The 17,750-nt window shown below is 36.7% G+C and overlaps 1 protein-coding gene across 2 annotated transcripts in view; it reads right to left on the bottom strand.

Moving 5' to 3' along the window:
* The window catches only part of trip4 (thyroid hormone receptor interactor 4), an 89,618-nt gene extending 72,114 nt beyond the window's left edge, over window positions 1–17,504 (bottom strand). For both annotated transcript variants that reach the window (XM_022669991.2, XM_022669992.2), the window contains exons 1-11: window positions 17,341–17,504; window positions 15,802–15,977; window positions 15,568–15,701; window positions 14,588–14,806; window positions 13,387–13,465; window positions 13,159–13,267; window positions 11,220–11,435; window positions 9,844–9,970; window positions 9,107–9,291; window positions 6,476–6,600; window positions 3,049–3,140 (exon numbers count right to left, since the gene is read on the bottom strand). In XM_022669991.2, the coding sequence (XP_022525712.2) occupies window positions 3,049–3,140; window positions 6,476–6,600; window positions 9,107–9,291; window positions 9,844–9,970; window positions 11,220–11,435; window positions 13,159–13,267; window positions 13,387–13,465; window positions 14,588–14,806; window positions 15,568–15,701; window positions 15,802–15,977; window positions 17,341–17,420 (1,542 nt within the window). In that variant the 5' untranslated portion in view covers window positions 17,421–17,504. The remainder of the gene's footprint in view (window positions 1–3,048; window positions 3,141–6,475; window positions 6,601–9,106; window positions 9,292–9,843; window positions 9,971–11,219; window positions 11,436–13,158; window positions 13,268–13,386; window positions 13,466–14,587; window positions 14,807–15,567; window positions 15,702–15,801; window positions 15,978–17,340) is intronic.
* Between the last annotated feature and the right edge of the window lie 246 nt (window positions 17,505–17,750).

Genomic DNA, 17,750 nt, shown 5'->3' with positions numbered 1-17,750 from the left:
TTATTATTTTATGTGTACTTTGCAACGTAATCCATTGATATTATAATAAAATATCAAAATTCTATAGTAAATATTTGAATCTCAAATTAGGACATATTTAAGTATCTCTAAGATCTCCTGAAAATAACATCTAGCATCCTAAATAAAGTTATATTGAAAGATCAAAACAAACTTTAAAGGTGTAGATGACACTACACATGCTGAAATCAGAAATCAGCAATACAGTATTGTTTGCTTACAGTGCTTACAGTATCGCAATATGTTTCAATATATTAAATCACAACACAAGTAAAAATAATAATAATAATAATAAACTAAAAAATCAGAAACTGAAGTGGTCTCTTCATTTTTTTCCAGAGCTGTATAAATAAATTATTTTTTATAGAATTTATATAACATTTGTTGCTCCCCAGCTGTTTGATTTTGATCTGATCACACACTCAAAAACATCATTATTACAAATTACTAGTGTTTTACCAAAAAAAATCCCTTACTATCTTACCATTATGTGTTTTTGTCAATGCTGACAGAATCAATTCTGTTGTCAAATATCTGGTCTAGAGTTGCACAAGGCATTAAAAGTTCAATGCTTTTTTTAGTAATTAACCCTCAAACAATTCAATTCTGTAGCACTTGATGCTTTAACAACTTTATACCACTGAATAAGCAGATCTAAATCGAGCATGCTTCGGCTGGCAGCTGTAGCCAGTTATAGCAGCGAGGAGAAGGGTCTTACTTAGTCAGCTAGCGTGTCTATTCTAAAAACTCAAGTAGACTTACACAAATAGCAATGACATAATACTACTGTGCTACTGTATGTTGTTATAAATAACTTAAATAAATAAATAAATAAATAAATGTGTCAATCACACTATTACAAATAATGCATCATTGCAAAATTGATGCATTTACAGCTTGAAAATACTAAATAATAATAATAATGATTATTATTTTCTAGATGTGACCTGTCTTAATGCATTTTAATAAATATTTCATTTTCAGTCAAAATTATTGTTTTAGTATCGAGAATCGTGATACTACACTTGGTAACGGAAAATCAAAATGTTGGTCTTGTGACAACTCTAATCTGGTTTATCACAATATATATGAGAGATATGCATCATTTATTTATTTATTTATTTTTTTAAGAGAACCACAGCAGGAATTCTATCTAAGAATTCTCCATATCTGCACACATGTATGCACCCAACTACGAGGATATCCATCTGGCAGCGTGACAGCTGCGTGCACCTTTCTGACCAAGAGCAGATGTAGCATCAAACCGTACACGCCGGTCTTAATGTCAGCCGCTGTCTGTTTTTCTGAGCGGCTGCAGACCGGGGCAGACGGGTGAGGCTGAGCACCTCGACATTTACTCCGGATGAAAGGGAAAAACATTAGAGGCCTCGGAGCTGCACCGGACTTCATTGATTTATAATTAATCAAGGATAGAGCTGGGCTGCCATATTGCACCCAGATATAATCTCCTTTAAACGCTCGGCTTGACAGCATGGACACAATGAGGAGGAGCGCTTGCCAAAAACTTACGGAAATCCATGAAGAGAAAAAAAAAAAAACGTGGCAGCGCTCAAAGCATGAAGCATGCGGATGTGAGGAGAGGATCAGTCTGCTTTGAAATATTTAGGCTGGTTGCTTCAGCATGACTGCAGTCAAAATGGCAGACGGGAGGAGAGATTAAGGTGGGCTTAAGAGGGTGGTGCAGTGCGCCATCTGCTGGCTGGACCAGCGAAGACCTGCTTGCTGAGAGAGCGGTTCAAACTGTGTGGAATCTGAGGAAACTTGAGGAATGTATGTACGTACAGCTTAGAGTAGCATTTTAAAAATCTCAGAAGCCTCAGAACTACAGTATTATTAGACACAAACGCGCACTCTTTGGGAATCAAGGAATAAACATGGGCAGACAGAAGCAAGTCAATATCTCTGGGCCTAGTCTTGAGGGACTGAAAGATACAAAGAGAGAGAAAGAGAGAAGAAGAGATGATGAAGAAGACAAAGACAGAGACGGCTAATTCAGATTCCCAGCTCTGCCACAGCAGCAGCAATTACACCTCCATTTCACACAGGGAGAGCAGGAAATGAGGCAGGAAGTGTGCTGCAGGCTACAGGAGGAGACAGCAGGGGGAGCAGCGGCTGACAGAGCACGTGCCTTCCAGCTGCTGCTGCTGCTGCTGCTGCTCCTGCATACCACTTAATGTACACTGTTCAAGCACCGCCACCACCGCTCCTGTTTACACTCGGATTTCCCAAAGACAAAGAGGGGGGTTCAGAGAAAGGAAAGAAATGTGTATACAGACGGGAAATATATAATTAATTCTATATAGATACAGGGCTATAAACAAATATACACACATGCGTATGAGGTGGAAAGTAACGAATTACATTTACTCACGTTACTGTAATTGAGTAGATATAGTGAGTAATTTGTAATTTTTGAAGTAGTTTTTAAAATAGGTAATTTTACTTTTACTCAAGTACATTTTGACACAAGTAATTTACTTCGCTACATTGGAAAACTCCCAGTTACTGAGTAAAAAATAAAATGCTGGGAAAAAAATTGCTTGTGCAATAACCTTTTACCAGTAAAGAAAAAAAATTGAACATAGAAACCTATGCCACTTGTTCCTGAAAATGTTTTATGGGGTGGTCTGAACAAATACTGCCTGAAAGGTCCAATTATTATGTGGAATAATAATTTATATATATTAATTAATAATAATTAATTTATGATTTGTTGTACTTTTTTATCAAATAATTAAAAGTAACTATGTTACTTTTACTCATTTTAAATTGAGTTTTGAGTTGACTTTTATACTTTAACTGAAGTAGATTTTTAGATGGGTACTTTTACTTTTACTTGAGTAGAATTTTAGTAAAGTAAAGGTACTTTTACTTCATTACAAATTTTCAGTACTTTTTCCACCTCTGCACACATGTGATTAATATAAAGAGACACAGAAAGAGAATGAAAGAGAGACAGAGTGTGTGAGTGAGAGACAGAGGCAAAGAAAAAGACAGATAGAGACTAACCTGCTCTCTAAACTGCTCCTGGGAGAGACAGTCTGTCATGTTGACGCAGCCAAGCAGGCAGCCGGTGGGATACTCTTTAGGAAATGGCAAATCTGAGGAATTAAAAAAAAGAGAAAGCCCCCATGCATCAATTAACCAGCTCATTTAACTCCTTAACAACCAGACTAATAATGAAAGAAACCTCAGTCATTTTACACAATGTAGTTTCATGTAGATCCTTTTACTAATGATAAGTGAATAGACATTTGCTGAAATTACATTAGCCCAAAAGATTGGATGCCATATACTCATCATTTTTTAAGCCAGCTTTAAAATTACATTACTAATGCTATTATAATCATAAACATATCATAGTAGGGGTGTGCCTTATCATATCGTACGCGATAATATCTCCAACCCTAATTATCACATCAGGGTATTACTTTTTTTTTTTCTTTTTAGCAAAAGAATTCACACTGTTCTATTTTCCCATTATATATCTACTAGAGACATATTATATCTGATTATATGCAGTATCATTTATTTTACTTTAATCCTGAATACATGGAGATATTCGAAGTGTAGTGTTAGTATAACAAGATTCTGGAACATTGACATATTACAAATCTGATACTCTTTTTTTTTTTTTTTAATACCTTAGTTAGGGGTGTCCCATATCATATCAATGCAATGATAAAATGTAATTTTTCATATTTTAATTTTGTTGCAGTAGTGTATTCTTAAAATATATATTTTTTTGCTTACGTGTTTTGCCATATCGGAAAGAATATCGTTATCGCGAAAATACCATGATATATTATGATATTATTTTAGGGCCATATCGCCCACCCCTATATCATAGTTGTGCTAATTTAATCATACATTTATCTTAGCAGTGCTATTCAAGTCACATGTGAATACAATTTAAATCTACACAGAGAAAGGCAAATATTTTGGTACACAAACAGACACTAACGCTAAGTTTCAGTTTAACTAACGTTACTATCCTAGCACTGTACAGCTCGTACCTTTCAGCTGAAAAACAGCCAGCTTGTGAAAGGGTGGTAACAAAAAAAACTGATACCAGATGCTAAACATTCAGTGCATCACTAGTAGTTGCCAAATGATAAACTACTTTTAAGTTTTATATGGGAAGCAATATATTTTTTTTTACCACAGGATGTCTGTAAAATGTATTAGAAGTCTTAGCATAAATTAATGTGATGGGAGATGGGAAAGACTATAGGCTACACAATGTATAAAACTACCAGCATCTTTTTAGGAGGCCTCTGGTTCATCATCTGAATTTGACCACAAACCACAACAATCTATAAGTCTATGATCTGTGACTTCCTGTATTTAAAAATCCTTTCACCAGGAATTGACAGATTTGGCACAGCTCAGCTCATTACAGCGCATTCAGTGTGCGGCCAACTTTAAACCACTAGAAATAATGATGTTCATCTAGGAAAGCCGCCACCTTTCCCTCAGCCTTGGATCAACTACACGACTTTTTAAATCTGAGCAGATTATGAACACACTGGACATATACAACTAGACAATTGTTTTTAGCTGATTTGTATAGAATCTGAACAAATATACAGGGTTCATACACTTTTTAACCAATACATTTCCATGATTTTTCGCAAATGTTCATGACCATACAAATCTTAAAACATCAGTTCAAACTTTGACAATACAACAAAAAATCTAATAAAACTATAATTAAAATTGATTATAGTAGTTCTAAAATGAATCTGACACACAATCTTTAATAATAAAATGTTTGTCAGATCCTGAGAGCTTCATCATGTAGGGTTAAATTACTGAATTAACTCTGAGATGATGTATTTGTTAGCTCAAAATAGATTTTCTACAGTGATAAATGGAAACACAATGTTTGTAGACCAAAAACTTATCCAGACCTGGAAACTGCTCTGTGCAAATTTCATTAATGTTCTAGGCTTTTTATGACTGTACGAACCCTGACTATATAATATATACTGGACGTGATGCACTACACCACCAGATTCATGATCGAGCAAGATTCCTGATATGGGAGATGTGCTCAGTATAGTCAGTAATACACATTACATAAAAAGCTGAAGAGAAGCAAAACACTGGGCGGTTACAAATTGTGCAAAAGAAGTGGACTCCAATACTGCTAATGTTTTATAGTGTCACATTTGTTGAGCCAAGAGAGGACTGGTTCAGACTGGAGTTGGTAAAGAGTTTACCCTACAAGACTCCGCCCAAAATCGAGTTGAAAACCTAAATCCACTCACTGACCCATTCACATTTACAAAAACAGAGAAATACACAGTACTCTACAGGTAATACTCTGTTTTTGTGCTTGTTAAAATATCAGATTGCATTAGAATCAATGCAGGTACACATAATTTCAGTAAAAAGTAGCAAGATTTTTACTTATTTTAGAGAAAGCAGACATTAAGACATTGACTAATATAGGCAGAAGAGACGACTGGTTTAGACTGGAGTTGTAAAAGTGTTTACCCAACAAGATTCCACCCAAAATCAATTAATGTTTGATTTTTTAATTTTAAAAATCAAGTTCTAGCTTGACACAGACTACAGAACTTTCACTCCGTCTGCACAGGGCCCCCGCTACATATTAAAAGTCTAATTCAATGATTTTAAGACCTTTTTAAGACTTCAAATGTAGTCATAACTTATTAAGTAGAAAATAATGTATTGTATTGAGAATTAAAACTTAAAGTTTCTCATTTGTTTTCAATTTTCTTTTTTTCAATTTTGATCCATTGTGATGCAGAACATGTTAGCTATCTCACCGCTAATGTTAGCTAGCTCTCTGCTAACCCTAGTCATCTAAAATCTAAAATGTTTAATCTAAAAATTTAAAATTTACAACAAATTTACAGTCAATTTAAGACCTTAAACATCAAGATTTTAATATAAGACATTTCAAGACTTTTTAAGGACCCACGGAAACCCTGCTGCTAGCGTTAGCTGAAGCTTTAGTTTTGTAGGGCCCAGCTTGATCCCGCTGTGAAAGATTGATCACTTGCTGTATAATTTTGCTAAATTTTGCTAAATTCAGTGCATGATTTTTTTCCAGAGCAATATTCTACCACACATTCAAAAAAAAAAAAAAAGAAGAAAAGTCACACTGGGACAGTTTTGGTTCATTTTAACTACCGTGTGAATGACAGTTTCCCTTCTAGCTTTCTTCAGCTTCACAAGCGTGTCTGGATATTATGCAATTTCACTATGAAATTCAGAAAGGATCTGACTGCTGCCATTCATTACACCGCACAGTGCTAAATCCTGCCTTGTCACACTTCTCTAGTTATTTGACTCGCTTGAGAAAAATTACACACACTCCCCTGCAGCTACTTTCAGCACTTACAGCGGCGCTGCGCTTCCAGCTGATGTTAAAAATGAGGCAATAAATGACATCGGTTCATACCTTGCTTATAAATCTGCCGGTACATGGCCTCCACCTGGGCTATCTCCTGAGGGCTGGGTCTTTTTGCTGCAGCAGCGATCCACAGGCGCCCTCTGTGGGAGGAGTACCATGTCCTGCCCTCCACTCTAATACAGGAATAAAAAGATACTTTGCTTGTCACGCTGCATTACAGAGATATTACGCATATTCATTTACTATATGGACAAAAATATTGGAACACCTGCTCATTTACTGTTTCTTCCTGAATTAAAAGTATTACAAAATAATTTGTCCTACTTTTGTTGGTGTAGCTGTGGATTTTTTTTATACTAGCTTTTAGATATCCTCAACTATATATCCCAAAAGTGCTGGGTGAAGCACCATCATTCCATAGAACACAGTTCCACTGTTCCACAGCTCAATGCTGTGGGCTTTATACTTGAGTTTAGATTCTCTGCCCTACCTGATGCCCCACTCGAATTCAAGCCAAAATTTCCCCAAAAAATTTGGGCTCAAGAAAATGGTCTGTGGCGTAGGCGTCTGTTTTTAATTATATTTTTATGTTGTATAAAGCTATGACGTGATAATTACAATATAGCAAAGTAACGAATCAAACTGGGTTTTAAAAAAATTGCACAAGTAAGAATGTAACAAGATTTTTATTAAATATTAGGTCTACGCTTCTTTAGTGTTGTAGTGTTAATTAACATCATTCTGAACAGATTTTGCTCATTTAAACAGCCTTGTTGTTAAAATACTTATTTAAAAAATGTCTGGTTTAAATCGGGCTCTGGCTCATAATGACAGTTTAAGGGGCGGGGTGGGACGGGCTCTGGCATCTTGAAGAAGCTGAATGCATTCATCAAAAAGAGGTGCCAACAAACACTTGGACATATAGTATACAGTGCCCTCCATAATTATTGGCACCCCTGGTTAAGATGTGTTCTTTAGCTTCTCATAAATTGAGTTTTGTTCAAAATAATATAAGACCACGATGGGAAAAAAAAGTAAAGTCCAACCTTTAACTCAAGTAAATTTTAAGGGGGAAATAAAATCCTTGACTAAGAAATAATTATTCTTCATAAAATCACCTGTTCCACAATTATTGGCACCCCTAACAATTCTTAGGAAATAAATTTAATAAAAGTATTTCTGTCACTTCTACAGTAGTTTACGAAGTTGATCAGAGTATGTAGGAACATTTAATTAGTAATTCACAACTTCCTGTTTCCCTGGGGTATAAATATGACGTGACACAGAGGCCATTTATCTTCAACATGGGAAAGACAAAGGAACATACCATTCAAGTGAGGCAGATGTGTGTTGACCTTCACAAGTCAGGCAATGGCTACAAGAAAATTGCTACTCGCCTACACCTGTCCATATCTACTGTCAGAGGAATTATTAAGAAGTTTAAAACACCTGGAACAGTGGTAAACAAGCCTGGACGAGGACGCAAGTTTATTTTGCCACCACGCACAGTGAGGAGGATGATAAGAGAAATAAAAAGTTCTCCAAAGCTCACTGTTACAGAATTGCAACAAATGGTAGCTTCTTGGGGTCACAAAGTCTCCAAAACAACCATCAGGCGCTATCTACATGCCAACAAGCTGTTTGGGAGGCATGCACAGAAGAAACCATTTCTCACTCACAATCATAAACGCAAACGTTTGGAGTTTGCTAAGCGGTACTGGGACTTCAACTGGGACCGTGTGCTTTGGTCAGATGAAACAAAGATAGAGCTTTTTGGCAACAAATGCTCTAAGTGGGTCTGGAGTAACACAAGAGCTGAGTATGCAGAAAAGCACCTCATGCCCACTGTGAAATACGGCGGGGGATCAGTGATGCTGTGGGCCTGTTTCTCTTCTAAAGGCCCTGGGAACCTTGTTAGGGTGCATGGCATCATGAATGCTCTAAAATACCAGGACATTTTAAAACAAAATCTGGTGGCTTCTGCCCGAAAGCTGAAGATGGGTCGTCACTGGGTCTTTCAGCAAGATAATGACCCTAAACATGTGGCCAAATCTACACAGAAATGGTTCACCGCACACAGAATCAAGCTCCTCCCATGGCCATCTCAGTCCCCAGACCTCAACCCCATTGAAAACCTGTGGGGTGAGCTGAAGAGGAGAGTGCAGAGGAGAGGACCCAGGTCGTTGGATGATTTAGAGAGAATGTGCAAAGAGGAATGGTCAAAGATCCCTCTTTCTGTATTCTCCCATCTTGTGAAACATTACAGGAGAAGATTAGGTGCTGTTTTGTTGGCAAAAGGGGGTTGTACAAAGTATTAACATCAGGGGTGCTAATAATTGTGGCACACATGATTTGATGTTAAATAATTATTTCTTAATGTGGGATTTTTTTTCCTACTGAATAAATTCACTTGAGTTAAAGGTTGTATTTTACTCTTTTTTTCCATCGTGGTCCTATATTATTTTGAACAAAACTCAATTTATGAGAAGCTAAAGAACACATCTTAACCAGGGGTGCCAATAATTATGGAGGGCACTGTATATACTTATATATTTATTAATTATTCTGGGCATTTATATTATACGTTAATGAAATTAACATAAACATTTAATTATATATATATATATATATATATATATATATATATATAACATATAAACCATAAAAATAATCAACTACCTCTTTATACCACAGGTGAGGAGCGAGGCCCATGGCTGATGCATGCTGAGACACCAGCCCCCATCTGCCATCTCCTGCAGCTCTCGGTCCTGCAGCCGGAGTCTGGAGCGCTCAGCATTCTTCTCACTTCCAGCAGCTTTCACCTGAGGCCTGCGAGAGGCATCACACCCACCTAAATCCACCCACTGACACATTCACAAAAAAAGAAAAATACACAGTTATCAACACATATATACAATATTTAAAACTTGTATTTAACTTGTATAAAACTTGGAAAAATTGTTCTAGTCTATACATTGTTTTTGCTTGTTAAAATATCAGATTGAATTAGAACTGATGTAAGTAAACATAATGAGAAAAAAGTAGCAAGAATTTTTCTTATTAAAAAAAACTGAGGTATTGTGAGCTAGTTGAAGAAAATTAAACTTGGTTCCAGATATCTCCTGGACACCCCCAGTTATTATCCCAGTGAATGTGTTCAATTCCATCAGCAGCTCACTTAATTCACCATCATTTAAAACTGATTTACCAAACCAGCTACTGATATAAAGAGAACTATAAATAACACTAGACTCCACAAGGAGAGCTTCGGAGATGTTTAAATCAACACAGTGATGTAAAACCACCACTCTCTGTTTAAATGTTATTTGTATTTATTCTAATATTAGTGTTATATTGAGTAAATACACAGTTGAACAACTAAATTCAGTACAATGCCCTAGTCTATTAATACCCACCTGTGGTGCAGCCTGCACAATGTTAGGGTTGACCAGATCCCTGAGGTGCTGACGTCCAGCTGAGCCCGAGCTCTTTGGTTTCTGGACCAGAGATCCAGTGTTGATAGCCTTGACAGTCTCATCAAACCTATTGTGATGAACATAAAACAACACCTGTTCTTTAGAAAAACATAATAAACGGCAACACCTTATTTGTTTTCACTTTTCTGACTGGAATAACATTAAAAGCATTTTTTTTCTAACTGCCATATCTGCACATTTCCAGTATTTAACACATAATACAAAAATGGATTAATGAATCAAATTAAATAGGCAATAAACCCCCTGTTTTTAACTGCCCCACCCTCAATTCAAATTTTAAAAAGGCTTTAAAAAAAAAGGGAGGGGTAGTTTGGGAGTTGGGAGGGGCATTGTAAGATGTATGGGTTTAGGGGTAGGGCAGGAAGGAGAGCTGATTGGCTGAGCTGCAGCAGCAGCAGTGTGCCTCTGATAGAAGTGAGACCCAGATAGTTGGACATCAGCAAGGGGAAGGTTTTATTAACTGACTGATCTGCATATTGTGATGTGTCTGCGTACCAAAGTAAAAAAAATGTTTAGGGTTTACTGGCTCTTTAAAGGTTATTAGAACTTTAAGGAAAATATTTAGAATTTTAAGACTAGTGTACGCAAAATCAGAGACTGGGCTAGAAATGTTAACACTGGATTTAAGACCAAACCTATTTTGGGAAATACACATCCAAATACATCTCGCAGGATACTCAGACTGCATCAATATCTTTTTTTACTTGGTGCAGACATATAAGGGTGGTTTAAAACGTGCTAATATTCTGTAAAACACACAACGTAAGTTATTAAAAGTAATTTTAACTGGTATTGTTGTCATTATCATTGTTCAAATTTTAGCTTAAATATTTTCAAATGAAAATTATATCAAACAATTATACTGTGCAGTTTTTTTTTATAGTTTTGGATGTTTTTCCTCCTGTAAAGAATAGAGACAGAATCTAAAATATTCTGTATGATTTTTATATAATTAAATTGCATATTATTCCATGAAATAAGTATTTGATCACTTACCAACCAGCAAGAAAACTGTCTCTCACAGACCTGTTAGTTAAGCCCTCCTATTCTGCAGTCATTACCTGTATTAACTAAACCTGTTTTAACTCAATTAAATTAATGCAAATGCAAATGTATTATTTAAAAATCATATAATGCATTTGTCTTTTTTTTTAACATTCTGTCTCTCACAGTTAAAACGGCACTGTATCAAATATTTTTTTTCTACAGTATATATTTTGACAACCCTGGACAAATTTACTTTAATTGTTTTTTTTTTTATCAAATGAATTGCAGTTATTGCAGAAATGTCTTACTTGTTGTAATATTGAGTCAGGTTCTCTCCTTCCTCCAGAACTCGTCTGCCTGCGAAATCCAGTGTGATCTTGCGATCTTTGCGGGAGGCGTGACGGAGCTCTCGCAGCTCCTCATCCCGCTTTCGCAGCACCTCGCGCTCCCCGGGAGAAAGCCACTGGTTGGAGTCAGTGGCAAAATAGTCTGACTCATCATCCAGGACTTGAGTACGACGAACACTGAGAACATAGTCAAGCATCATCAACATTTTCATCTTTAGAATTTAAACAAGACCATTTCCACTCATATGACTCACTGCACATTACGGAATGATCTCAAACACAGGTGAGCAACAGACTGTATTGCAGCTACAATATCACAATAAGTAGGTATTGCCTAGTTTCCTTAGACCAGTGTTTCTCAACCAGGGTGCCGCGGCACCCTGGGGTGCCGTCTGGCTTCATCGGGGGTGCCGTCAAAATATTGCGCCTCACGTGCATATTTCCTTTCCAGAGTCAGCTCGTGTCGGGGTGTGTCCCAATTCACAGGCAGCATACTCTGAAGGATGCGACCCACAGAGGCGGTGTATTACTGCGCAGCTGTGACGCAATCTGTCTTCTAATACAGCCTCTGAAGGATGCAGCCCTTAAATTGGGACACACTGTAAAGTTTTTGTCCCCCACGCGATGCACGCGCTATTTTATTTCATATTCCGCCATCAACAACCCTCGTTCTCACCTGAAGTTCTGCGCCAGCACCCCAACCCCCCCCCCCCCCCCCCCCCCGGTCTCTCCTGAAGTTCTGCGCCAGCACCCCACCCCCCCGTAAACTGAGGTGCCGTGCCATCTCCCATAAATTTAAAGGGTGTCGTGACAGAAAAAAGGTTGAGAAACGCTGCCTTAGGTGACAGTAAATTCAAAGGCACTGCTTAGAGACTATGTGGAATTGAATGTTCCAGTCAGATCGGTACGTTCTTTAAAACTTTCTTTAAAAACAAAGCAGATGCAATATGCTTCTTCATTTTGTTTATTTGTTTGTATATCTATCCTGCTTCTAAAAACCACCCTCACTGCAATCATCCATTTTTATTGCTCCCTATGTGCATTCTTTCCCTTCTACTTGACATAAGAGAAGATTTTCTTTCACCTAGGGGAATAACTTAAGTGTGTTGCATTAAATCACTCAGACGATTCACTTAACTAAGGGAAAACAGTAAGGGGTTTACTGCAGTGACTAAGGTTTTACTGCCCTAAAGCTCCACTGTAACCAAGGCAATGGCTCAACATTGATAATTACTGTTGATTAGTAGCCAGTGTTGCTAACTTAGCTATATATTTTGCTACATTTATCAACTTCTTAGACCCATTTAAAGAATTATATTTTAAAAAGTAAAGGCTCTCTCTCCCTCCCTCCCTCCCTCCCTCACTCACTCACTCACTCACTCACTCACTCACTCACTCACTCACTCACTCACTCACTCACTCAATCACTCAATCACTCAATCACTCAATCACTCACTCACTCACATTCTCTGTTTCTTGGGATTAAGAAGATTTTTGGGTCCCTTAAATAAATCTAAAAGAACAGACAATTAAGGGACTTTATTAAACACAAGAAATTAGATACTTATGGGAACATTTAAGTGTTTATGACGATTTTCTTTAGATAACACATAAGGTACTTTATCTGCAACACACTTATCCTTCAGGGATCATTAAGGGCAATCTTAAAGGGGGAAAATCAGTTAAGGTTTTTTATGCAACCAGGCACAGATAATTCTACAGTGATAGATTTTAATACCACATGTAAAAGTGGGCCAAAACAGAAACAAAAATGTCAGATTCAGTGTGTTTTTTGCCACTCACACTGTCATTAAAATAACATATCTGTGTCACATATCAGGGTCTTGTTTTACCTGCTGTCTGAATCTAGCCTATTAGGGAATACTCACTAATAGCCTACCTGTTCTTGTCAAACTCCAGCAGTTTATCTTTGTGTTGAACAGCCTTCTCCAAGCCTGCCTTAAACCTGGCCTCCTGGTGGGGCAGATAGTCTTTTTCTTCACTGCGGTCTATCAGATTAAAACATGCACACAACAGCATTTGTAACACAAAGAAAATAAAGTAAATAAGCAGATCAGCTAAGAGATTACTGTAATCCTACTGTAATTCAGGCATGTTCTTTTCTCACCTCCCAGGAGCTTCTTTCTGAGTTTCTGACTTTTGTTTGAGTCCCGCTGTAAGATATCCTGCTCCTCTTTAGTGCACACCTGACAGGAATAATCAAAAACAAAAATAGAGACTTAATTCACATGTATTAATTTAGGCTTGTGCTATATTATCACCCTCCTAGTGAGCAATAGAAGTGATAGGGGACATGGTGTTCTTGTGAGCGGGTGGGTTATTTGGCTCAGAATGAAATTAAATGAATTGAAGAGGAAATTGGGGGTATATACAGTACCAGTGAAAATTTTAGACACCTTCTCATTAAATGCTTTTATGTTTTCTTCTATATAATAATAAAGTTATCCAGACTATGAAGGAACCCATAAGAAATCATGTTGTAACTTAAAAGTGTTAAACAAACCAAAATACTCTGTGAATCATTTAGGTGCTCTTATCTGGGGAGCTGTTAACTTCCGGATTCTGTGGCTAGTAGCTCTGATGAACTGATCCTGTACAACTGAGGAAACTCTTGCTCTTTCTGTCCTGGGGCGGTCCTGATAAGAGCCGGTTCCATCATAACATTTTACAGTCTTTGCGACTGCACTTGATACTTTCAAGTATTTCTTGCTATATTATGAATTAGAACATTACTCAAATACAGCTATTCACTGTCTACCAACTCTACCTCTTTACTAATTTACAACTGATTCTCTCAAACACATTAAAAGGCAAGAAATTTAAGTAATTAACTCTTGATGAGTTCAGCACAGCTGTTAACTGAAAGCCTGAATTACAGGTGACTCTACCTCATAAAGTTGAGAAAATGTCAAGATTTGCAAAGCTGTCATCTAAACATAAGTTGACTACTTTGAAGAATCTACAATATAACCTGTATTCTGGTTTGTTTAACACTTTTTTGTTTACTAAATAATTCCTTATGGTTTTCTTTATAGATTGGATGACTAACATTAATCTACAATGTAAACTTTTAACATAATGAAAAAGCACTGAATTTAAGGAATGTCTAAACAACTGACTGGTATTGTATGTGTACTGTAAAAATTAAGTGATCTAGAAGTGGTAAAAGGTGTCAGAAATTAATCTGTAATAGTTTTTAATGTAATAAAAAAGAAAGATGTTCATGAAGTCAACGCAAATGTAATATGAAACACAGTGCAGTCTGTTATTTTTTTAAAGTCCAACATGCGTCTAATTATCAAACGTACCAGGCTTCCACAGAACAAACACAGACCAGAGCCTTCCTGTTCACACACAATCCGACCACAGGTCATGCAGTTGTTGATGAGTTTGTGCTTCTGAGCCAGGCAATCACAGGAATGGCGTCCAGGCAACAAAACGGCCAGCTTATCCTGACCCTCTTTGGCATATAAATTCACAAACTTGCTTTTCTTCTTTGTTGAGGATGAGCTGCTGTTCTCTTGTGCCTAAAAACAAAAACACAAAATTACAGTTTTAAAAGCTAGAACCTGAAGCTCACAATTTCTTAATGTCACAAGTTGAACTGGACAATAAGTAAATAATAATGTCACTATAGCACAATTCTCTAAAACAGTGATATGACCCTTAAACACATCTCAGAAAGCTGGAGTTTACATTTCTATTCAATGTAGAAAAACAGAAATAGAAGACATTATTAATCTAGTTAGCGGATACTAACTCTTTAAAGGTCTCATTTATGACATGCAAATGTTTTGCCCCTGATTGGCTAACAGCACTGTGACGCTCCCTCCACGGCTCTGCAGTGGCCGGGCGCAGGCCGAGGTGGACGAGGCCATGAATCCTAATTTACGGGTTGCATTCAGTCTGGGAGCTTTTCCTGACGCACTCATTTTCAGGCTATTCACTTTTACTGGCTAAAGCAGGCGATGGGGGTAGAAGAACAGTTTCTTGTTCAGCATAAAAATGCAACTCAGAGTGACCTACTGTATTTCAAAAAGAGCAAGTACTAAACTAACATATTTTAGAGGTGGTCTAATGGTATCCCACACCAAAAGTGCAGCTGATTTAGCTTTATTTAACATTGCAGTACTCCGATCATAGAAAATTAATAACCATAGCCTGCCTCCATCAGTGTTTTTATATAGATCATACTGATATTAGAATTACGAGGTACCAAAATTAGGAAATATATTGGGATATATATTTTTAACCATACTGTTCAGACCTAGCCAAAAGATAGACAAACCTTAAGCAAGTCTATGGGCGTTTTTACAGCCTCTGGCTCAGGCTCAGCCTGACTGAAAGCGAGGACCTCTTGCTTGTTCCTTCCTTTACGCTTTGACTTCTTCTGGGTGTTTGAAACTTCTGAATCTGGACTCTCTGTAGGAGCACAACATGAGATTTGTTACAGCATGACTTACTATACATATACATATACATGATAAACTATATTTTCAAATATTGATCTAACTTATCTTACCGGTCACTGTCTCTCTCCTGAGGATCAGCTCTGGCCCAGAATCAGCCTGTCTCCGACACCGCTGCCATCTCTCCACCAGCTCATCAATAAACTGCTTTTTCCTGCCTTCAGTTCCTTGCAGGAGATCCCCCACATACTCCACAATTTCATCAGCATTGTTGATGGACAGAATGTACCTAACAGACCATGTAACAAACGCTTAGCAGGGAACAACACTTTAAAAACAAAAGTATTAGGACACCTGCTCATTCACTGTGTCTTTTACTGAAGGTATTAAAGGTAATATAAAGAGTGTATCCTGTATCTTGTTACTCCTGCTTAGTGGTGTCCAATTTTACCTTTTTTGTATTGTGATCAGTTTTGTTGATGAAATTCCAGAGCATACTGTTTATACCTTTCATACTTGAAGAAAATGAATTAACTGCATGTTTCATTACAGAGAGTGTAAATAGTCCTGTTTAACTGGAGTGAGTGCCCCACACTGTGAATATAAATCACTGTGCTATGTATGTAAAATAATCTAACATTATATTAAAAACGAAATAAATAAATAAATACATACATCAAGAAATAAAGTAGGGTATGGAGTTGTATTATATATACAGCTCTGGAAAAAAAATAAGAGACCAACTAAAAACTCTGAATTTTTAGATTTTACCAAATTGAAAACCTCTGGAATATAATCAAGAGGAAGATGGCTGAGCATAAGCCATCAAAACAAGCTGAACTGTTTGAATTTTTGCACCAGGAGTAAAGGCATAAAGTTATCCAAAAGCAGTGTGTAAGACTGGTGGAGGAGAACATGATGCATGAAAACTGTGATTAAAAAACAGGGTTATTCCACCAAATATTGATTTCTGAACTCTTAAAATTTTGGTAATATGAACTTGTTTTCTTTGCATTATTTGAGGTCTAAACGCTCTGCAGCTTTTTTTGTTATTTCAGCCATTTCTCATTTTCTGCAAATAAATGCCCATTATTATAGAACAAAACAACAATGTTAATTTTATTCAAACATATACCTCTAAATATCAAAATTAGATAAATTGATTAAGAAAATGGAGTGCTCTCTTATTTTTTCCAGAGCTGTAACATATAGATGGATTGTTGCTGAGGGCAACATAATGCCAGAGAAGGTAATTAGTTGTAAAGAAGCTGTAGAAACAGTCGCTATTACTGATATAAATAAACTAATCTACAGCTAATGACTCTGGTATCACTAATTAGACAGTAGTAGATGAGTTAGTTAGCTAAGATAGCTTTAGCCAGTTAAAAACGCAGCTAACAGCTCCTGACAACACTGACAGCTTCCCAGATAGTGAGTAATATATCTAGGAGTGCTAATATCAGAGATAAATATCAGTTTTTGACCCTCTACGAAGATTTATTATTAGTAATTAAGGTAACTAGCTTCGTTAGCTTACCTAGCGTTAGCTACCCATCTCAACTGGGTCCCAGTAAATTACTGGTACAGTTAGCCAGGATGCTAACGCTATCTACATATCAGTTTATACAGATTATATTACAGATTTTACTCACTGAACAATGTCTTCACTCGCTTCCAGCCCGAAATTGTGATTTAACTGATCCACACACCACCGCAGCAAAGCGTCGGACATTATTAAATATTAATAAAGAACAAACTGCGCAGCTAACTTTCACACAGACAGTCACTGTCACAGCTAGCTTTAGCACGCTAATGCCAGGACGCTCCTTCAAAATAAAAGTCCTTTTATAGCGTTATAGAATAGCGTTACGTTTTTCAACACAAATCTAAAAACTACCCATGCACTAAATAATTAATATACTAAAAAAATATACGTGTATATATTATATAATCACTCTGTGTGTAATACATAAGTATATAATATATGCGTTTTACATTTTTAACTAAATTAATATTTAGTTTCTAATCTATACTTTAGAAATTAGAATATCATTGATTGAAA

This window comes from Astyanax mexicanus, chromosome 16 (genome assembly GCF_023375975.1).
Source record: "Astyanax mexicanus isolate ESR-SI-001 chromosome 16, AstMex3_surface, whole genome shotgun sequence".
NCBI lineage: Eukaryota > Metazoa > Chordata > Actinopteri > Characiformes > Acestrorhamphidae > Astyanax > Astyanax mexicanus.
The sequence above is the reverse complement of the archived record's forward strand: the minus strand, read 5'-3'. Positions and strand labels throughout refer to the sequence as shown.